Here is a 24,353-nt window from a genome sequence, read left to right on the forward strand (position 1 = left end):
AAGTTGTAGAGGATGTTGAGAAGAGTCGTATGCAAAAATAAGAATTCAAAAATGTTGAGAATTAAAGGAGTTGTGATCTTTGGAACTTTGATTTCACATGTTGAATTTTTTGGTCAAACAACTTGGACCAAGCTTGTGTACTTGGACTTTCCTTTCATTTAAAAGCACATGGGTGATCATATGAACTCAAAATAAGGTGTCCTTGGTTGCCTCTTGATTATATTTCTCAAAGCTTGAATTTGCTTGTTGAAGAAAGCATGGAAATAAACACATGAACCTTTTGACTTTCCTTGAGAAGTAAGTCCCAAAACTTTGAGATGTCTTTGGTTAAAAAGCATTTCCCTTGCATAATAAATTTAAGGGAAACAAGACATGTTTTTTGATATTTTGAGTAGTGGTTAGACAAGTAGTTAATCAAATAAACACAAAGGTAAGAGAAATCAACAAAGGGGTGCTTGGTGATCCCTGCAAGAAGTAAACCCAAAGATGGGTGAAGGGAAGGACCAAGATGTGACCTTGTTTGTATGCAAAAATGCAAATGAGATGTGGGATATTAGGGTTAAAAATTAGGGATGACATATGCCCCTGTTTAAGTTTCTTCAAAAATTTCAAGATATAAAGGTTGAAATCTTCGTCTCGACAAGATTGGAGAGACTTAAATATTAAAGACCCAATTTTTGGCCCTAAGATACCGCAAGATGTCCGTGATATGATATGAATGCAAACCAGGATCTCTATGGGGAGAAGTAGTTTCCACAGGGAGAAACGGTTGGGGACAAACAAAGCTCCGTAGGTGAAAAGAAATCATAAACAGGGAAAAATCCTAGCTCCAATAGGAGAGGAAATATTACCTACCATCAGCCAAGTGATGGCTTAACAAAGGTAATAAACCAAAGGGAATGATTACCAACTACTAGCCAAGTGCTAACTTAACAAGGTAACCAACCAAAGGCAATAGGAATATTACCTACTATCACCCAAGTGGTTGCTTAACAAAGGTAATAAGCCAAAGGGAATTATTACCAACTACCAGCCAAGTGGTAACTTAACAAAGGTAACCAAGCAAAGGTAAGAGGAACATTACCTACTATCAGCCAAGTGATAGCTTAACAAAGGTAATAAGCTCAAAATAATGATTACCAACTACTAGCCAAGTGATAGCTTAACAAATATAACCAATCAAAAGGGACCAAAGTTCAACCCAAGAATGAACTGGAGAGAAGTGGTCAAAGAGGACTTCAATCCAATGAGGACATGAACTCAAATGGAGATTGATTGCATCCAGATAATGAACTGGAGGGGAAAACTGAAATAAAATCTTCCACGAGGATCAGACTCAATGGGGAATTAGAAAGGGTAAACTCTTTTTACATAAGATCGACACTCTATTGGCGAGAGGACGCACACACTCCGTGGGAAGAAAAGTTCCAGAGAGTGGTGGGGAAGCATCGAGAAATGAAAAATGCGTAAATGAACATCATGATGCTATGTACATGCGTATGATTATGCTGATAAAACAAACACAAAGTTGTTAGACTGATAATATAGTACAACCAGATACTCGATTAATCTCAACAAGATGGAGATACTGACAGAGACTTGTTAGGGACTCCACCACTCTTGCAATCTGATGTAGGGGATTATTATAAAAGAAGATCCGTCTTGGGGAAGTCACTAAATTCCACTCTTCAGGACCTTACCATCCTTGGGATTGCCATTAACGTTCCTCTTTTGTATTCACAAGTCGAGGAAAATACATATCTTTTTTGTAAACTTTCAAAAAGTATGATTGTTTTAAAAAAATCAAAAGTTATCAAAAATAAATGAAATTTTGCAAACTAAAACAAAATAAGATTAACAAACAAATGGGAAAAAAACTCAAATTTTATTGATAGAATGATAGTCTTTATTGATCCATCTGATACTCTGTCTTCGTGCTTAATTGTTTATTTTGTTATTATTGTCCATGTCTAATGTTCTGAGTGGATCAAGGAATATTTCATCCGCTACACGGGAAGACACTGAAGACTGCTAGCTATTGGAATGCTTGTTTGAATATTATGGCTATCTTTATTTGATGCCATATGATGCTTGAATATTGCTTATTGCTTATTGCTTGTCAAAGTCCAAAGGAAAATGAGTTTCTATATGACATTCTTGTTTGTTGGATTGCATCCCATTGGTTAGATCTTTTCAACTCTTAACTTTTAATTTTTGCTTAGGGTGGTCTCTTCATCTCCTTCCACTTTTGTAATTTCAAAATCTCTCCCTCTTTTCAAAAACTTTCTTTGCTTGTGATTTCAAACTTAAACATGTTTTAATGATTAGAAGCCTTGGCCTTATGCCATTGAATTTTTTAATTTTTTTTCTTAAATCAAACTTATAAATAAACTTAACCATATTGACTTAAATTTCAAAAGACAAAAAAAACTGACAACCCCATTCAAACCTTTGGCCTCTTGTGTCCCTTTCTTATTAAACTTTTTATTAAAATCAATTCATCAACTTCTTTGAAATTTTTACCACGAACTACGGGGTTTTGAACCCCCATTTTCATGTTGGTACGTAGACATAAGACCGAAAGTCTTGTCAAACACAAAAATATAATCAATGCATTCTTTTCTCATCCCCACATTCTATATTTTATCAAACATCATTTATATCTAAAAACATATGCACAAAAAAAGGACTCCCTAGGAGTACCTATGATACTTTGGATGCTAACACCTTCCCTATGTGTAACCAACCCCCTTACCTGTAATCTTTGGCATTTTATTAGTTTTGATTTGAAAACTTCTTATCTTTGAGTTTTGTTCATACTTTTCCCTTTTCCTTTGGAAACAATAAAAGCGCGGTGGCGACTCTAGTTTTATTGACGTCAAGTTTATCTATAGCTTGATGGTCATGAATTTACCGCTACAATAGGTATTATGTGTACTAAAATGTGTGTACTAATGAAAATGAAAATGATGGACTTAGAATGTTGAAATGTAATGTAAAAACAATTATTTGAATTAATTAGTAAAATGCAATTTGTTTTATTTTATATATTAAAAATCAATTAAAACATGCAAATTCAATATTTGATATACAAATTCAAATATAAAAAATGCAAGTTCAATTAACTTTTGATATAAAATGGTAAGGAAAATAAATGCAAAATGTAAACAATGCAAACAAACTAGCAACAATAGTCAACAGAATCAGACTTTAACTTTTGACTTTTATTCTAAAATATGATGATAAATGACAATGTTACAGATGAATTATAAATGGAGGACTAATTACGAAAAGTCAACTCTTGGACTATTTACCTTTAACTCTCAATCATAAATGACAGTTAAAACCTTAAAAAGGTTCAAATGACAACAATACTCTTAATTGTCATCCCTCTGAACCTCTAAGACCTCAGACAATAAAGTGGATGATGCATTGATATTAAGAAAAACTCTTGATTCCTCAATCCATAGATGAATGACGTATGCCATTAAGATCAGATAAAATGCCAGATCTCCTGACTTTTCACCTAAACTCTAATGAATATTTTTGACTGAAGGAATACATGATCAAATGAAATGATCATGCTATGCTAATGCAAGTGAAAAATTCAGAGTAAAATATATGGTATAACAATTGTCTCTATTTAAACATCTTTAATAAAAGGATATGAAGAACTTTTATCTTTAAATCATCATAATGAAAGACAATTTAAATACCAAACAAATCTAAGTTTTGTCCTCTAATACAGTAGAATAACATGATAATGATTATACACAAAATGTCCAAATTTAGTGTATATGAAACTAACTATTAATACATAATGAGTTTGATGGACAATCTTCAATTTTAGTGATTTTTTTAATACTATTTTACGAATTTTGTTAATGAAAATAATCTACACTTACAATTTTAAGAATAGAGTTGACAACCCATTTAGTTTATAATCACTAGCGTGTGCCCGTCTGTCCGATTTTTTAATAAACATACGTGAAAATATATATAATATTGTTTTATTTAATGTTAATTTTTACTGGAAGTTATATAAGAAGTTAATAGTAGAAAATTATGTGAAAAATAATAATAGTGGTTTCAATAGAAGTTATTAGAAATTATTATCTAAGTTATCTAAGGGTAAAATCAAATACTGATTCACATAAAATATAAATCATATTATATTTTTATTTAATTTTAATTATATATAAAATACTTAAAGATAATAATGTGAAAAATAATAAACCGTTGTATCTCCGCTATTTGTGGGAAAGAGAAATTAAGATTTAAAATAAAATTAAAAAGAATATATTTGAAAGAAAAAAAAAATACACCAAAATCATATTTTCTCTTTATATATTAGTAAAGATTAATATAGATAAAAACGTACTTATTTACACAAAAGACAAGAACAAAAGTTTATCCGCTCATCCAATAAAAAACCATTGATCTAATAATTCAAATTATTAATATGATAGTTTCTCCTATTTTCTCTAAAAACAAAAATTAAAAGATATAAACTGCAAATTAATTTGGTTCCAAAACCATTAGTTTAACTTTAAATCTTTAACATGATGTAATAAACCCGGCCGCATCAGAGTTCTACTACTTCCTCATTGAATATTAATTTCCAGCGGTTCATGATCGCATCACGAATCCAGTACCACCGACGAAGATTCTGGAAGTGGTGGTTCCTCACCGTGCTACTTTCGTTCGTTTCATTTCGTGCAGAGATTCAATTGGATCCAGAAAATCGAGAGCTTGATTCCATGGCGTATAGAAGAAAACAATACGGAACTTCAAAGTCTTCTCCTTCGATTTTCGAAAACGAAGCAATTCGAAACCCTAACCCTAATCCTGTTACACCTTCTTCCTCTTCTTCCAACTATGAAGGCGTTGACACTTCTTCGTCTTCACTTGCTGCTAAAGCTATCAGAGCTTCTTCGGCGCGGCGTGATTCTTCGCTCTCGTCTCTTTATGGTCACTCCAATCTCTCCTCTCATCGTTCTCAACCTACTCCAACTGTTCCTCCATCCGCCAAGGTCCCTCTCTTTCTCACTCTTTGATTTTTCCTGTTTTTTGTAGCATATGATTTTTGAAGTATTCTTATTGTTGATTAATATATAGTATAATGTTTTTTTTCAAAGAGAGAAGAAATTTAGTTACAGATCAAAATTCTTCTAAAACTGTAGTTAAAAAGGGAAAAGCTGAACTGAATAGAAATACATCAGTGTAGAAGATGCAATGGTGTGTAACAGGCAATTTAGAATTACATCAAATTTAAGAAAATTAGTGAAAACCTGGTGTTTATAGCTCCAGTTTGGATTAGCTTCTAGTTTATGGGAGTATATCTATCTCTATCTCAACTGAAATGAAGTTTTACTCACTTACAAGAAATTTCTTACTGAAGTGAAGAAGTTAGGCGAGGGAGTTTTTGTAGTAGATAGGGTGTAAAGGGAGTTTTTGTAGAAGTTAAGGTGTAGAAGTTGATTTCAACTTATGAGATATTAGTACCACCTTTCTGTCTCTCTCTAGTCTCTATAAATGGTTATATTGGAAGGTTTATTCAAACTAGCTCATAAACTCTATCACCTCCAATTCCTTAGAAGACCTTCAAGTCAGAAATGCATGGCATTTGTGATGAGTGTGTGTGTGTGTGTGTTTGTGTGTGTGTGACTATTTCTCTTTCTCTGAGGATTCCTTACTTCATTTTTTGTGTGGTTATTTTTCTTGTTAGATTAATTCTCTGACCATAACCCAGATGTGGAAGCTGCTTCCATTAATTGTTGATGTGCATACAATTCTAGTTCCAAATTTGTTGTAATAGTACATAATTAGATGAGACATCTGCAAGGTCTATTTGTTACAATTATTATGCACATGTAACCTAGAGCAAATGGTGATTTCATTTGAATGCAGTGAAGATTGGAAATGCATGTCTAACATATGCTTACTTTTCTCTCTGCTTTACTCAATCTTTATTCTTTAGTCTCTGCCAAATGTATCATTCAGGGTCAAAATTTAGGCTAGTGTTGCTAAACTTAACACGGTGTTTGTAATTATAGGATTCAAGAGCTTATGAATATACATCTATGAAGAGATTGGATGAGTCAAAGAATGGATTTTGGGGTGTTCTTGCTAGAAAAGCAAAATCAATGATTGAGGATGATGGTTTAACACGGGAATCTGAAATGCCCGGGACACCAAGGTCACAATTTCCTGGTGTATCATCTACGGGCAAGGTGAGTTTATATATCTCCCTCTCAAGTCCTCATCTAGGATGCTGCTTTGTAAATTGTATGTTATCCCTGGGAAAGAAATTGAATAGTTTGATATGATTTCGTTGATCCGTAGATCCAGCTTTTACTGCAAAGCAAAGTACACAAAATGGGGGGCCATATACAACCATGCACTTAATTTTCACACTCTTTCATCTGACTAGTAATTAACTGCTTATTCATTATTTTTGAACCGTAAAATTGTATGCTGGTGTCATTCTCTGTGCAGGGCCAAAATTTGAATCACTTAGAGGAGGGAAATCTCAAAAGGGACAGTCCAACAATTATTAGGGGGTTAGGTGCGATCACATCCTCGCTTACTCATATTGGTGGCACCATTGGTAAATCTTTCGAGGTGAGCTTTGATATAATTTATTTTTGCTAATGTTTAGATCAATATTTTCATTCTTTATAGTTGTGGTCGGATATGGTTATCAAAATCACGATCTAAATCTTAAAATCTTATGATTTTACGATCTCACTCACCCCAAACAATCTAGATCTTAAGTAGAATCGTGTGTGGTAGTCAAATTGTGAAAAAATGGTAAAACTAATGATTATGTGCGATTGGCCAATTCCGGCCATAATCGACCATTTTCCGGCCACCAGCATTACAAGCGAGAAGGATGACAAGATACAAAGGCACAACAATTTCGGTCCGGCGGCGTCCATTTTCCTATGAATACACTTGCCTACGAATATATCATGTAGTATTATTGTCTGTTTAAGTAGTATCTTACGATTTTTGTTACGTTCTTATGTTCTGCGATCTTGCTACCCCCTCTCGATCTTACGAAAATAATTGAGCAAGATCTTCCGATCTTAGTCACGATCTTACCATCCCCTCCCGATCTTATGCAAGATCCCGATTTGACAACCTTGGTCGGATGGGATGTTTATCTTATTTCTACTTCGGTATTTTACTTATGCATTTGCCTTTTGGACCTAGACTTATGTAATTGACAGGGATGGGATTATGGGAATGTATTATAGTAGGTTGTTTATCCTATTCTTTTGAACTTCAAATGTAACTACATATTCTCCTCTTCCATGAGGATATGCTTTGTGATCTTATTATGCCCTTACAATTCGTGTCCGCAGGAAGGTTTTACAATTGTTGAGAATCGGACTTCAGATATCATTCAGGAAACCCGTAAACATATCAGGAAAAAGCCAAGCATTTTAGTACAAAATCAGGAAACAAACCATTCTACTACGTTGCAAGAACCCCAGGTGCGGACCCAGAAGTCGCCAAAGCAAGCAGACCAAGAACTTCAGCTGAAGGCATCTCGCGACGTAAGGTGGCAACTGTGTATCACTTTTTTATGTGGTAATAGTACCTGTGGGGTTAAGTTCTGTAGCAACAAATGTTAAACATTCTTGGTTTATTTTTGTTTTTAAAGTTTTATCTGTCACACATTTTCATGTGTTTTTGCTAAAATATACTGCATTGTTGTGTTGGTTGTGTTTTAAATATCTTGTGCTATCAGATTCAGCCAATCCAAGAATTGCGATAGGATTGAAGTTAGAAAAATTTGAGCGTGTTTGTCTATTGAAGCCTCAATCTATGACTGATTCATGGAAACCAATTTATGCTATGAAGCAAACACATGGATAGTACAAGATTTAAAATGACATAATACAGTGACTATCACACCTCAAAGTAAAAAGCACAAGCACCTCAAACTATTAAGACTGCGTGTTTGTGCATGCAAATCGATATGGAAATATAGACTTTTTTGCTACATGTTTAAAAAAGTCTATATGGAAATATAGACTTTTTTGCTACTGTTTTTAATCTTTCATCCTTTTAATTCCTAAAATTACAAATATGTTGGAGTGTTGTTTGAGTGACCATGCCTAACATATGACAAAGATAGGCAGCAGTGCTTTATAGTTGTCCAGTACAATTATTTACTATTTTAATTTTCAGATTCTAAAAGCTAATTTCTTCCTTCATCTAAACCACAATATACACTAGTTTGACACATGTTATATCACATTGCTAAATGATGTTTCTGTCCTCTGGTTCCATTGAATATATCTATTAAATCCAGCCATCTTTTCACCTTCTAATCACTAATTTTGTCTGTCATAAAATTAAGCTGTGAACCTGTTATCATCTGTAAATATTTTTGGGGGCTAAAGCTTACTCAGGGTGATATTTTTCCTTGGTCCATTTTATGGACATGAAGTCTGAAGCAAGAGTAATGCTATACTAATATTTTGGTGTTAGTTTTCAGCTCTGTCTCAACTCATTCTTACTCTGGCCTTTACTGCTCTTATATACTATGTTTTTGATTCTTCCAATAACAGATAATTATGTTCATTCATTTTCTTTTCTTTTTAATGTTTTTTTTAAGGTAAAGGATTGTCATTAATGTTTTTGATTTTATATATCCTTCCCTTCCTTCCCAAAGAAAATGTTTAATTTGAGTAGGTTTGTTTATTTATCAGAAGATATGAATGTCTTTGAAGCATTATTTACTATCTGGTTTTTGTGCAGGTTGCAATGGCAATGGCTGCCAAAGCAAAATTGCTTCTTCGGGAGTTGAAGACTGTCAAAGCTGATCTGGCATTTGCAAAGGATCGATGTGCTCAATTAGAGGAAGAAAATAAAATCCTCCGTATAAATCGCGAAAGGGGAGATAGCCAAGATGATGATGATTTGGTATGCATCTTTTTTGTTTGCTGACTTCCTTTTAGTTTCATTATGAACCCTGTCTTTCAGTGAGATAGATATTTAAAGGTTATCATGTCATCTATTGTTCATTTCGCATACTTCATATCTCCCTATACATAGACAACTCCTACCTTTTTGCAAACTCATCCCATGACTACAATTACATGAATCACATAGTGTTAGAGACCCAAGTCTAAGTAAGCGCTGGGGGATATAATGTACTAAAAAGTGTGGTAAGGATATATGATTAATAAAGAGAGGGTAGGCTGCTTAGTTGGCAGGTTTTTTATGCTTAACAGTATAAATAGTGATAAAGTGTGAATTGTGATAGTGATGCACGCCCTCACATGCGTCGGTGTGTCTCAAATGAGCATAGCGGTGATAGCGGCCGGGATAGTGGTACAAAAATACGTTGTGTTCCGTGGTTGGAGAGGTGCGGCCGCCACAGCTATGATTGGCCAAAAGATTACTGTACCCTTAAGTTTAGACCCTTTGACGGGTTGATTTGGGAATTTCAACCCAAAAACTCTAAATCCTTTCTTCTTCTACCATGCAACTCCGTACGATACTATGAATCATTCCTCTCTTCTCTGTATGTTTGTGCCCCACCATTCTTTCTTTCTCTGCGACTGCACGACTCATTCCTCTCTCTGCTCGCAGGTCAAGTTCTTTCTTTTCTTCTCTTTATTTCGATTCTTACTGTTTGTCTCTTTCTTTACTTCTCTGCTTCTTTTCTTCCTTTCTCTGTTTTTGTCTCACTTATTTTGTTGATAATTAGCTTTTATTTCTTATGTTGATTCTTCCTTCTTTATGTCTTGCTTCATTTTATGGCTTTTACTTAATCATGAATACTTCATGAATTGAGTAATTTATTTCATTTTTCAGCAGCTGTGTTTATTAATATTAATTTTATAATAACTCCTAAATATATTGAATAGCGCCCGCCCGCTCCATGCAACTGTTCTGTATCCAAGATTGACAGTTATGGTTTTCAAAGTTTTATATAGAAAACAGTGAAAACAACTGTGTTTAACTGTTTTCTGTACACAGTTTTGAAAACAAGAAAAACGGAAATATGGTATTTTTGTATTTGTTAGTGAAATTAAGGGAGAGATGGATCTAGAGAAATTAAGGGCAAAATGGATATTCAGTACAGTGGATCTAGCGCTTGACTTGACTGCAGATTTGACTTTGATGAGAAAGGGATATCAAGGGACCAATCAAGCAATTTACAAGTGGAGTGTCACTCTAAACCTTAATGGGCCAGGTCCAAACTAATATTGGTTTGCTTGAAAATGATTTTAGATAGGAAACATGTACATAATTTTTTAGAGTAGGCCAATAGGGTCATCAAAACTTAAAGCCACTTGCTGGCTGAGTTTCTAATGCTAAGGCTGCTGGACTGCATTCTATCTCCGTCAACCAATAGGTCCTTGCCAGTTGTGTTGTTGTGGGATCACAGAATATATGCAGCAGCTACAATGTTCCCATGGAGATGGATTCAAGAAGAGAGAAGGAAGAACCATGTTTGAACGAGCAAGATGGAGACTGGAGGGTCGACTGGACGCACCTTAATGCCCCGGGGAGACGGTGGCGAGTGAGACTCGCATGGCAGAGAAGAAGCGGGCATAAAGCAGCGTTTGACGACGAGTTTCGAGAGATGGGCCGTTCTGGAAGAGGTGAGGTTGGTGGTGGTAATTACTTGCTGGGAATGCCGCTGTAGATGGTGATTGCAACAGCAGCAGTGGCAGATTTCAAATCATGCACAGACAAGAAAAATATATTGTTATATTCCCAACCTTTTGGAAACTCCACAGCAGATTAGTGCCACGTCCAATCAAGCTCTAGATACCATGTTGAATTTATGATTATGTGTAAAAGCTGAGAGAAAAATATTATTGATAATAGCTATTGACTTTTTTACAATAGATTCAATACAAATCCCTATTTCTAAGGGAAAAAGTCAATACATAACTTATATCAATTTGATCTCTAATGGTTGACTCTCTAGTCGTTGGTGTCAACACAATCATTAGCAGAGTTATCAATCCCAGATAGCCGAGGGAGTGGAGCGGCCGACCCCAAAAATGGGATAACGGGATAGTGGATAGCGGGATAACCGCTATTTGACTATTTTTTAGACTAATTATATGAATAATCTATAAAAACATATATTTAATGTAAATGCAAACAAAGAAGAGAATAGATTTATTAAATGACTATTACTTGTAATGAAAAACAAATGTAAAATGGAACCAAATTTATTTATTTTAAGGGTAAATATGGATTTTCGCCTTCAAAACAGTTAAAACTGTTGGGCTGGGAAGCACCCCCGCTTCCTCTACCCGCTAAACATCAAATAGCGGCCGCTAAGCATCAAATAGCAGAGGGTCACTACTCAGGGCCGCTATCGGCCGCTATTGATAACTCTGATCATTAGTCTTCGATAGTTCCTTCGCCTCACCAAAGTCAAGGTTGAGTCGTTGGCACCAGTCATACATGCTACGTCCCACTTAAGTTATTTTACTTTTTATAGTCCCGTTGCCCGGCCATCAGTCATAGATGACATGTCCCACTTAAGTTGTTGAAATCAGTCATAGATGACATGTCCCACTATAGTTGTTTTACTTTCGGGACTACTGTCACGACCATTGTCAAGGTTGAGTCACCGGCAAGTCATTAGTCTTCGGTAGTCCCTTTGTCTCACCAAAGTCATTAGTCTTCGGTAGTCCCTTTGCCTCACCAAAGTCAAGTTTGAGTTGCTCGAACAAATCATAGATGACATGTCCCACTTAAGTTGTTTTACTTTCGGTAGTCCCGTTGCCCGACCAGTGCCAAGGGTGAGTCACCGACGTCGGTTTCAAAAAACTTTATGACTCCGTCCCACACTTAAGTTGGTTGTTTCAAGTGAATCATATGACCCGGTATCGTTATAATTTCATTTGGGTGCAATTTGTGAAAGTTTATCGAAGTTCTGATACTATTGTTTGAAGCTTCTAAATGCAGTTTTGAGAACGGCACATCTTGCTTTGTTGATATCTTGCCCCAAAATTTCTCAGGCTAGATGATCATTCCATTTTACTTTTTGTAGTCCCATTGCCCGGCCATTGCCATCCTATTTTTTTGAAGGAGATGTAAAAATCTAAAAGTTGAGGATTGATGAATTTGAAGAGAAACATTTAGGACCCACTGGTGCCAAGAATTCTTCTCTTTAACACAATCAACATACTGTTTTGCATGAAGTAGAGCTATTGATTCTGGTGTTTTTGTGTCTTAAGCTTTGTCTCTACAATAACAATTTTGCGAAATTGGTAAGAGTTGCATGTGTATGTTGTGAGATATCTTGAGTTGACAGAGATGCTTTTTGGGCAACTACTTTGTCTGAGATGGATATGAAATATGGGCATGTTTCTCGAACACCCGGGGATTGTATTCAAATTGGTGCAAAAGCATACAATCTTGCTTTGTGGAATTCAATGATATGGGAGTACGGGAGTAAGATAAACTTTGAACCTTCTTTGACATGGTGTCTTGGCATTCATCTTTATTGATATGGCAACGAGACTCAAAGGAATTCAACTTTCCTATGGCAGTTTTTGAATGAAGCCAGCTGGAGTATGAATCTCGATTACACGGGTTGCTCAATTTTGTATTCAATAGAGGCAAGTTTTGGTTGTGGATACAAATTTTAGCCTTGAGGACAAGGTTGTATTTAAAGGGGGTGGGTAGTGATAAAGACCCAAGTGAGCAACCCGGAGAAAATGTAGTAAAGAGTGTGTTAACCGGTAAGGATATATGGTAATATAAAGAGTGGGGTAGGCTCCTTAGAGTTGGCAAGTTTGTTATGCCTTAGTAGTATTGATGTATCTGGTCTAATAATAGACCGGATACATTGATTATTGAATGAATCTAAAAAGTTGATCGTCTCTTATAAATAGGACCAAAGGGAGTATTATGGTATGCAAAGAGTTTTCTTTTTCTCCGAGGAGCTTGTCTTTGGGGTAGATTGGGATTTATTTCCCTTTCTGCGGTTTTCTTTCTTCATCAATCAATTAAATACAGTCTATTTTCCGATGTTGATCTATTTCTCTTTATCAGTGTCTTTTTCTGAATTTCGGGTTCTCAATACATAATGTGAAGTTCAAGAGAACTGATGTTGGACATGAGTTTGTAAAACTATTTCTAGACATGAATTTTGGAGTACTTAATTTGTATAAAAGCAAAAAGTGTACTATGAAAAGGTGGGGCAAAGGGGAACGTGGTATGCCATGATTCCCTAAAGTTCGATATGTTTTTAAATATATTCTTCAGTTTTGTATATGTATAAGTTCTGTATAAGATATTTTATAAACTATTCTGCCGAGCCTAGGAAAATTAGATGAAAACCACTTATGAATATACCATAAGCTATTTTTATGTCCTTTCTAACATTTTAAACAGGTGTTTGCGATAAAATAAGCCCGAATGAGCTCCTCTAAGATGACCCCTTAAACTAAAATTCCATTTGCATGTTTTATAGATAATTACATGTGGTAAACACAAGTATTGTATGGTGTAAGTGTCCAAAAACTTTTTCCAGCTCTAATTTTTATTTAAGAAAAAACTTTTACCACTCTCCCTACTTCCCCTTCGAAGACACTCAAAGAATATAGAAGAGCCGTACCCAAATTTAGAATGATTAAATTTGAGTTTTTCCCAGCTCTGGTTTATAATTCAGTCTTGAGTCAGTTGATTTTGTTATTTAGGTTTTAACCACATTGCGTGTTTGTGGAAAATGTTCTCCGACTATGCTCGTTTCACCATAATATTTTGTATTTTAATGATATCATTTCCCTTACAGGTGCGACTTCAACTTGAAACTCTTCTAGCTGAGAAAGCTCGCTTGGCCCATGAGAACTCGGTTTATGCCCGTGAGAATCGCTTTCTGAGGGAGGTTGTTGAATATCATCAGCTTACAATGCAGGATGTTGTCTACTTAGACGAGAGCAATGAGGAAGTCTCTGAAGTTAATCCTCTTAACCTACCCCAAGTGCCTATTATGTCCCTAGATTCCATTACTCCATCTGCAACATCCCTATCACTGCCTTCAGAAGCCAAACTTGGCTTGGGCTCTGAATTAACAAGAAACATTTCATGTCCCGTATCAGGAAAGAATGTAAAGGATTCAACGAGTTCTGAAGTGACAGGCATCTCTTCTATAGCTGGAAAGGATATAAAATGACATGAAATTCTTCTATTACAATGGTGATGTAGAGTTTTTGGTGCCTTCATGATTTGCGATTTATATGTTGCTCGTTTTATATATCTTGGGTGACATTAGTTTGATGTAATTTTGTACCTTATATCGTGTAACATCATTAGTGTTTTTTAACTTTTAATTTTTATAGTACCTGCATATATAACCCAAGTCAGCTATTTTCTGTATAGCAATATTTGCCACAAGCCAACATAAAAAGTCTGTATATCAAAGTACTGTTATTTCTCGTTCACTTTGTTATTTATTGTGTGCATCTTAGTGAGCAAACTGCAGACTATCTTCGAGTGCACTGTGTTTGTTAAACGGCAAATTGCTAAAAATGGTACATATTAGTGACAGTAATAGAGTACCAATATTTGTTTATTGAATTCATACTGTTTTTGTGATCTTGAGTTTGGATATTAATAACTTCTTTGTGTGATTACGGTTGGTGTTCCTTTGTAGATATATCAGCTTCCCATTATTTCAGGAGTTATTTAGGAGGTGGCATTTTATCCTTATTTATACACCTAGTTTTTCCTAAGCATTTGTGATTTGCCAAATGGTTGTAACTACTGAGAAGGATGATAAATGCTCATGTATTGCAATTGGCAACATAACAGTGATCTTTATGTAACACATTTCCATGATTAAGAATCTTATCAAGTAACATACAACTGTGTTAAGGCTTTGGTTGGTCACTCATTTTTTCCCTATTTAGGCTAACCCTACATGGAGCAAATAGTTGGTTGTAGCATTCACTAGATTCCGCGTACCATTAAATCACATTTCCAATCACTGACTAATTCAACCTCTATTAATTAATGTAATCGTACTTTGTTTTGTAGAGTAGTACTCTTTGATTTGACCCATGTTTACAATTTTTTTCACCTTTGTTTTGGATCCCTATGGAGTCAAAATCGAGTCTAGTTCCGCAACTGATATATGTTTTGACTGCTCAATTAATGAGAAGGTAAAATAAAATTTAATGATTCAGAATTAAAACAGATACGAAGAATTCTCATTAGGTAGAGTGATTGTAAAATTATTTTACATTATTACCCGTAACCTATTACCAAATTTTAAAAAGAAATTAGTAAAAAAAAATCAAAAACTTATTTTCAAATTAAACGAATTGAAATAATGATTTTTGAACTCAAATACCGTCAAAATGTTGAATGTAAATATTATAAATATTCTTCTTTTATAAAAAAGGCCAAAAAATGATAAAATTAGGGAATCTTTCGATATAAAATTAAGGGTTTTGTTGAACACAAATAAAATAAAAGATTGCAAAGAGTGTGTTCATGCACTAATACTCCCAGTCTCTTATCTCAATGCCGTTATCTACATCTTCTCCCCATTCTCTGCTTCTTTTCTTCCCAATTTGCTAATTTCTCTTTAAACCAATTTCAGGGAAAAAAAACCAAACTTTTTCCTTTCCTTCTTCCTTGAATCTCAAACACAAAACCAGTTCTTTGTTAAAATCTCAAGATTTCCTCCCCAACCCATTTCACCAAAGCTCCCAGTCTCTTCAAAGATCTGATTTTTATTTCTCTTGAAGTGAGTTCTGCCAATTTTTGTTCGAACATTGTTTCCATCTACAGAGCCACGACAACACAATGTTGAACAATTCATGGCCGTTTTGTGCTGTGTAAGCTATAAAGTTTCTCTCTTTCTCCCTCAATCTTGCATTTACCCTCTCTAATTGCGTCTCTTTCTGTTAGATTCTCACTGGGTTTTTATTTCAATTTTGACTCGAAAAACTTATGAGATCTTGATGAGGGTTGCCAAAATCTGCCTTGCAATTGTTTCTTTCACATTGCCATTGTTTCTTTCCCTGTCATTTTCATTTGCTCAGATTCCAATTGATGATGATATTCCATCAAGAACACTCGATTCCGTTCTTCAAGATTACGCCTTTAAGGTATTTTCTAAGCCGAAGACAGGTGTACCTTATGATGCTCAATTGCCTAATAGCCTAATAGGGGTTCATGTTTCTGCATTGAGGCTTAGAAGTGGTAGTTTAAGAACAAGAGGTGTTGAAGCATACAAAGAATTTCAGATCCCACCAGGGGTTGTTGAACAGCCTTATGTAGAGAGGCTTGTTTTGGTTTATCATAACTTAGGAAATTGGTCTGAGAAATTTTACCCTTTACCCGGTTACACATATCTAGCTCCTGTTTTAGGTCTATTATCATATAATGGTGCTGATTTGAATGCTCAGAAGTTACCTGAGTTGGATATAAGAGCTTCTGATAAACCAATTTTGATCAAGTTCCATGATGTGAAATCAGCACCCTATGGTTCATTTCCTAAATGTGTGTATTTTGACCTACATGGTTCGGTGCAATTCGATATCCTACCGTCTGATAACATTTGTTCAACAATGCAACAAGGGCATTTCTCGATTGTTGTTGAGTCTAACGCACCGACCCCGGCGCCTGCTGCTGTTGCCGCTACTATTGATCAAAGTGGTGGGAAGAAAAAGTTTAATGTGTGGATAATTGTTGGATCTTTGGTTGGTGGATGCACATTGTTGATACTATTGAGTTTATTGGTTGTTAGATTGGTAAAGATAAGAAACGGGATGAAGATACAGGAAATGGAATGGAGAGCTGATAGCAATGAAACTTTGCAGATGACATCTGTTGGAGGAACCAAAGCGCCGTTAGCAATCGGGACTCGAACAAGACCGACGATAGAAACCGATTACATTCCTTAGATTTCGAAAGGGTTCTTGTTATTGTTGTTGTTGTTGAGTGAATTTTTTTATCTCTTGCTTTTGTGACTATAATTTTTCTGTTTATAATGAATGAATGAACTCAAATGCTTTCTGTGACTAGCTCTAGAAATTTAGATATTGTTATTCATTTGAATTGCATAGGATTTGCTTATATCATATCATGTATAACCAACAAAAATCATTCTATGGAACATTATAATTGATTTGGTTATTTGTTGACTCAAGAAATGGATCAGGTTTCTCTGTACTATGCAGGAATCTGTTTAGAATATTCAATGTAAATAACTTGTGACATATTTGATAAGTTATATATTTTGTTTATTGAAATAAACTCTTCACAATAGTTTATAGAAACAACTTTCAGAGTAATGAATGGGTAATGGTTTTATTTTGAACAATGTTTACAACTTTCTTAGTACAAATAAAAGTCTTCTAATAAAAATTGCAATCAAAGAAAAGGGCATAAACATGTTTAAAAGATTATATCATATGAATCACAATTATAATAAAAAACTCATATTTAGGCCCACTTAATGTTCTTGAGCTTTCTGATTTGCAACATAAAAAAATAACATAAAAAAATCAAAATATATGAATGTCAAATTTTGTTGTGATTTACAAACATATACTATATGCAAACAACTAAATCACATGACTCCTTTGTTGGAGTAACTATAGCCACACCACAGAAGCATATTTTCCAGTCATTACAAATAAGTTTCATAAATTAAGAAATATGAAATTTAAAAATGAAAATGCGACTTTGAAGAAGGAGTATGCATATCAAAAGATGTATATTTGACATCTATTTTTTATTGGAGGAGGTTATGGTTAATGAGAAACAACAAATCAACTAAGAAGATTGCATCAACAAAATCTAGAGAAAATTAATTTACAATATACTAAATAAAATAAATTTCAAAGTATTTGGAGGGGAAAGGGGGGAAAATGTATGGTTAGGATTGTCACGTTAACTTCTGACTTAATAAGATTTAATAATAAAAGATATGATTTAATAATAAGGATATAAATAGAAGAAATTAGGGTGATACTTGTAAAATAAAATATCTTTTATTCAAATGAATTAATAAGAAATCCGTGCGCTTGTAAGAATTTTCATCTGAATTTATAATATGCTTTGTCAACTTTAAGTTTATATTCGAATCCTTAATATTTAGAGAATTACAAGCATAATATAATATAATCCAGCAATTATAGTTCATTTATCCAAAAAGTATATTAAAAAACAAAAGTAACCTAAATAAAACATTTAATATTATATGTCACGGTATCTCATTTATCAACTTTGAAACTTGTTTTACGGATCATAAACATTCATAGAATTATATATATAAGAATGTCTTTGATGCAAGTAGTAGTTTTAAATATTTGTAAAAGTAATACACTTATTTGATACAATATAATCGTTTACAATCCGTATATACATTTATAAAAATATTTGAAACGTATTCTCGTTTATAAAAATAAATTATCAACATATTTTTTATCGTTTTTAAAAATATTTGTAATTTATTTTTGTTTATAAAAATAATTGTATTAACAATAGATGCCTATTTTCGTTTATAAAAATATTTGTAACATATTCCCGTTTATAAAAATAATTGTATCAACAATAGACTTTTTTCGTTAATAAAAATATTTATAATTTATTCTTGTTTATAAAAATAATTGTTTCAACAATATGATTTTTTTCGTTAATAAAAATATTTATAACTTATTCCCGTTTATAAAAATAATTGTATCAACAATAAACTTTTCCCGCTTATAAAAATATTTGTAACTTATTCTCCTTTATAAAAATAATTGTATCAACAACAAACTTTTCTCGTTAATAAAAACATTTGTAACTTATTTCCTTTTATAAAAACAATTGTATATTTTTCTCGTATATAAAAATATTTGTAAATTATTTTTATTTATAAAAATATTTGTATCAACAATATAATTTTTCGTGTTTATAAAAATATTTATAACTTATTCCAGTTTAAAAAAATAACTTTATCAAAAGTAAATTTTTTTTCGTTTATAAAAATATTTATAATTTATTCCCGTTTATAAAAATAATTAGATCAACAATGGATTTTTTCTGTTAATAAAAATATTTATAACTTATTTTTATTTATAAAAATAATTGTATAAATAATTATTATTTTTTATTTATAAAAATATTTATAGCTTATTTTCGTTTATAAAAATAATTATCAACAATATTTTTTTTTCTATTTATAAATATATTTGTAGAAATTGGAGCTGACCAATTCACAATAGTCATTTGGGCTGAAATTAATTTCAAAAGTTTTTAATATCTTATGTCCAATTGTGGCTGCTAGTTCACTACAATCTGCCAATTTACAACTTCATTTAAAAGAATCTGCATGCTAAAATTCTAAGCAACTTATATAAGACCTTAATTTTCATTATCTCCAATTTCTTTTAATCCTTAATTTTAGAAACCCAAACTAATTGAACTACCTCTCTCACCAATGTGTTCCTAGAGGTGAAACTAATTAAGGACTTCTTAACTTAAGAAGTTCAAATTTATTAAGGTTTCCATCACTAAAGTTGTAGCATAAATTAATAAATAGTTAATTAAAATCTATCATTATAATTGTTTTAAAATCTAGCCTCAATTGTAAATTGTAAACTCATATCATCCAAACATTCAAAGTTGCCAACATAAAAAATAAAATAAAAAAGACTTCAAGATGTGTCCCTCTCATGTAACCTAGAGGTATGTCTGAGACACTCGAGGACTATTGTATAGAAGGTACATAGTTCAATTTCTATTACTAACGTATTTTTCTATTCTAATAAATTTATCATTAATATTTGTCTAAAAAAAATAAAGTTTCATGATCTATTCATAAAGGCTCCTAAAAAAAAGCAATAGTTGCATAACCCAATGGATCTTGACTGTGAGTATGTCAAACTATTATAAAATGTGTGAATAAGCACTCAAATCTCTCAGGTCCATGATGTGGACACATGTGTGGAGAAAACTCTCATCTTCAACTATCAAATTATTTTTGTTGTTTGAATTGATTGTATGATAATCTATGTAAGTTGATTCCACTTTGAGAGCTATCTTCATGAACTCGTATACAAAGTAACTAATAGCAGCATATGGTAATACCTGGAAATCATAAAATTGAAAGAACCATATTAAATCATGATTTTAATTTTGATATTTGATCCATTGTCACGAAAAAGTTATATATTGTCAACAAATTACAACTAATCATACGTGTGACATTAGAATCAATTAAAATTAGATTAAATATTTTTAATGATCTGACGATTATGATTTATTGACAGAATACAAATTCAATTAAATCCTTGAATAAGAAGAATACTACATAGATTGCTGCCAGATCCTAAGTACTTGCTGCTAATACATATAGAAGATGAATTATGTGGACACTAACAACAAATATATGTCCTGTGGTTGCAACCAAACAATTCTTCATTAGTTTCCATCAGAACCTTGATATCTTTTCTATCGAGCACAATAGGGAAACCAAACCCTATAATTTCATGAAAAGTAAACGAAAAGAAAACCTACAAAAAGAACAATTATATTAACAAATTTATATTATCTTATAGACAATACGTAATCAAACAACATCATAACATGAGTTCACATAATTTTTTTTTATAATACCTCATCAGACAACAAAAGATTCAAAGCCTCTAGAACAACATTTGGGTATGCACTTTAAACTGCAAATTAATTTGTTAATCCAAATAGGATCGTAACATACAAAATAGAGACAAAATGAATAACAAATCAGTGAAAATGATAAGAATCTGGATTTGCAGAGAAGTTGTAGAACAATGGAAGAGGGAGCGAAGAGGCAAACGAGTGAAAGAAATTTTATGTAGGGAAGAGATAAATAAATTGGAAACTTAAGGAATCAAACTAATAATCATGAAGTCTAAAGTTTTTACTGACTATTCCCAATGTAAGTTGATTGAAAATGTACGTTGGAAGACTCATTTGGGATTGAATTAACTCTATAAACTAGTTTTATCAATATTAAATGGTAATTTTGGTAGTAGTTAATTTTTATATATTAAAAGTAGATTGGAGAACAACAAATTTATGTCGGTTAATGCAAATAGACTTTTGAAATTGAAGGATCTTGAAAATATAATCATAATTAATGAATGCAACGAATTAATCTCTCGGTTCAATGACTTAATGGATTATTAAATTGGGCTGCTGAATAATCAATCCAACTAGATATGTTACAAAACCATTATGCGTGATTGAGCATAAAATTGGCAGGAAATAAGTGTTATGTAGGTTTAGGGTTTTACAGTTTTTACATCAAAACTTAAGCGCCTCGTCCACTATATTTTTAAATCATTTGAATACAATCAATGAATTAAGCAAAAATATCACTGCTATTCAAAACAACATAATATAAAAACAGTTTTGGAACATTATTCCATTAATTGTTGTTTAAAAGAAAAATTTAAAAATACATGGAATAACTATATCAACAAATTATTTGAACTCAATTCATCGAGTATTACAACAAAAATTAAAATACTTTTAGGGTAATGTAATTTTTTTTAACACGACGACTTTCTCCATACACCAATCTTGATTACACTTCCTTCATTGAGATTTAGCTGATCACTAAAACATTGTCACTGTCTTCCAGTTTTAACTCATTTTTTCGTTTTCTGTGTTAGATCAATTGTGCATATCCATTTACTTTCATAATCATCCACCATGTCTATCTCACTACTGTTTTCTTTCAAAACATATTCACCAAATGCATAAAAAGACATATCCTACGAACACAAATTTGAGAATCCATAAGATAATTTATGAAAAGATTTGCATCATTATATGAAAATAAGAATCAAATGTGTACATATAAAGTTCCAAGCACTAAATATCCGCAATTAACATCTTTATAAGTCAATCACTTGGCATATGAAAGCTAGAAAACTACACTCGAAGGATGATATAAGTTAGATAAAAGGAACATAAATTAGATTTGAAATTATATAAGATACATGGTAAATGATACATCATTTGCATCAAGGGATATACAATAAGTTTGAAACATCAACTTAATGATCATGAAGAATATATAATCTTAATTAGTTTTTGATATATCAATATGATATGTTACAAAAGAATACAAACAATTTTAAAAAGAAATTATTAATATAGTACAAAATAAAAAATATTTTCATAAATCATCTTTCAAAATCATACAAACTAACCTCTTAAACTCAATATGGTGACTTTTCTATCGTTCATATTATAAGAAATGAATGGTATGGAAAAAAAGTGAGAAATATAATATATGGAGAAATACAATGGAGAATAAAGATGTGCTAATAAGGTTTTAGATCTCGACAACTATTTATAGAAATAGATAGACCCATGCTCATTTAATACTGAGTTATAGGAAATGTGATTGGTGTATACGAAAGTGAAATTCGTAGTTGGAGGTTGTATAGATGATTAGGTAGTTGTGTCAGGTATTAAATGGAGATTTGTTTATGTTTCATTTGTAAAAATGGAGGAAACGTGTTAGGGTTAGAGTTTTGAATACTTTATTCGCTTTATATATAAGAAATGATAATGTAGAGTTCACTAGTGTACAACAAGAATTAAAATACCCTATTTTTAATCGATTGTAGAAATAATCATGTTAAAATGATGACTCAATCATATTTTTGCAATTAAGTTGATGTAGCAAAGTGTTGTAAGTCAATAATTTAAATCATTGATGTATAACACATTCAACATGATGACATTTTTATAATTAAGATGAAAATTTAAACTACACCTTTCAAAGGTTTTCATAAAAAGGTTCTATAACAAAATGAGTTTGTATACTTTTCTTTTTTTAGGGGAGAATCTCTAAGTGGCAAAGTGAGTTGCATAAAATTTAATATTTTAATTAAGATACAATAACATATATCTTTAGTTAAATTTGATTAAGTAATATTTGATTGAGTTTGCATAAAAAAATACTCCCTCCCGTCATAATTATAAGTAAAAGTAATTACTTTTACATTGATTAAGAAAGTTAGCTAAGTGTAAATAGATTTTTTATTAGATATACAATCATAGTAAAATTTATTATATCTTTAGTTAAATTTGATGAATCAACCGTGGAAATTAAATGTTTTTGACATAAATTAAGAGTATATTAGTAATACAAATATTGGTTAGTTTAAAAGTTATTTACTTTTACCTATAATAGTTACCAAAATTTAATGTAACTTTTTGTTTTTAATGGTAATGGTAGGGAATATTAATTGAGTTGCATAACTTTTTATCAATATAGAATAATGAGATGAATCTCATACATATAATAATGTGATATAGTGAGGAGAACTCAATGGAAATAGTAGACTTTAAGAGATAGAGTTTAAATCAATATTTAAAAAATTGGATCATTCTATACAAGCGATAGGACTGAGTATCGAAGATGAATCTAATCCGGTTAGTCTTGCAAAATCGTTGGTGGAACAAATTGGTGTAGAATCATATTAAACCATCATAAACCGTTTGAATCAAAGAACTAGAGTCACTTTTGTGAAATCACTCGGTATAAAGAAATGCATGAATTTACCAAATTCTTCATTTAAAAATTTAATTAGCTTAAAAACCTCTTAAGCAGAAAACCTATAGCCAAGCTGGATAATCCCCAAAAAAATCGTTAGAACTTAAAAAATTAGGGTTCATTGGGTTTTGATGGTTGGATTAGGGATGTGAATTTGCATTTGTTAATGGGAATCCCCTTGGGGATTATTTGTTCGGAGCTTCGAATTCAAGATATTTTCCCTCCGCAGGGACATGGATGGAGGTAAAAGTTCCCCTGATAACACTTCAGAACGGGGATCGGGGAAGTACCCCCGCCCCGCAGATTCCTCGAATCCGTCCATATTATTAATTATCCTTTATAAATATTTCTGATATTATATAAAATATAACTATGTAATTATACATTTATTATAATTTTTTTAAATATTTTATTGGGAAATAAAGAGTCATTACTCATTAGTGGATATTTTATTTACTAATAATAAAAAAGTGCGCGATGTATATATAAGGTTAAACATCTCTTCTTCTTTTTAGAAAAGTCTTTTCTTCTTAAAACTGTTTGTCTTCTCCATTCCTCCTCTCTTCTGTTCTCATCATCATAACAATCACTTTCTTTTGTTTATTCTCATCAACACAACAACAATCATCATTATGGTATTTACACCATACCCTCTCTCCGTCTTTTTTTTCAAATATTGATATTTTCTATCTCTTTTTTAAATTTGTTTATAAGGTGATTGCTAGGAGTTTGTATTTGTGTGAGAACTTGTTGTTCAATTATGATCTTTTTATTTTATTAATTATTATTATTATTATTA

General features: G+C 32.3%; 2 protein-coding genes across 2 annotated transcripts; both read left to right on the plus strand.

The window, feature by feature from the left end:
- The first annotated feature begins 4,489 nt into the window (after positions 1-4,489).
- LOC127084349 (uncharacterized) lies at positions 4,490-14,441 on the plus strand. Its single transcript, XM_051024779.1, has 6 exons — positions 4,490-5,033; positions 6,057-6,233; positions 6,499-6,624; positions 7,371-7,565; positions 8,776-8,940; positions 13,793-14,441. The coding sequence occupies exons 1-6, from the start codon at positions 4,632-4,634 to the stop codon at positions 14,171-14,173; spliced, it is 1,446 nt and encodes a 481-aa protein (XP_050880736.1). The 5' UTR covers positions 4,490-4,631; the 3' UTR covers positions 14,174-14,441.
- A 987-nt stretch (positions 14,442-15,428) lies between these two features.
- LOC127084350 (uncharacterized) lies at positions 15,429-17,145 on the plus strand. The gene has a single exon (XM_051024780.1). The coding sequence runs from the start codon at positions 15,969-15,971 to the stop codon at positions 16,911-16,913; it is 945 nt and encodes a 314-aa protein (XP_050880737.1). The 5' UTR covers positions 15,429-15,968; the 3' UTR covers positions 16,914-17,145.
- Positions 17,146-24,353: the final 7,208 nt, after the last annotated feature.

The sequence above is a fragment of the Lathyrus oleraceus genome, chromosome 5, assembly GCF_024323335.1.
Source record: "Lathyrus oleraceus cultivar Zhongwan6 chromosome 5, CAAS_Psat_ZW6_1.0, whole genome shotgun sequence".
NCBI classification, from domain to species: domain Eukaryota; kingdom Viridiplantae; phylum Streptophyta; class Magnoliopsida; order Fabales; family Fabaceae; genus Lathyrus; species Lathyrus oleraceus.

Coding starts and splice junctions, on each gene's coding strand:
- LOC127084350 (XM_051024780.1), top strand. CDS start 15,969: ATGAGGGTTGCCAAAATCTGCCTTGCAATTGTTTCTTTCACATTGCCA.
- LOC127084349 (XM_051024779.1), top strand. CDS start 4,632: ATGATCGCATCACGAATCCAGTACCACCGACGAAGATTCTGGAAGTGG. Junction 6,234..6,498: donor GTGTATCATCTACGGGCAAG/GTGAGTTTATAT, acceptor TTCTCTGTGCAG/GGCCAAAATTTGAATCACTT. Junction 7,566..8,775: donor AGCTGAAGGCATCTCGCGAC/GTAAGGTGGCAA, acceptor GTTTTTGTGCAG/GTTGCAATGGCAATGGCTGC.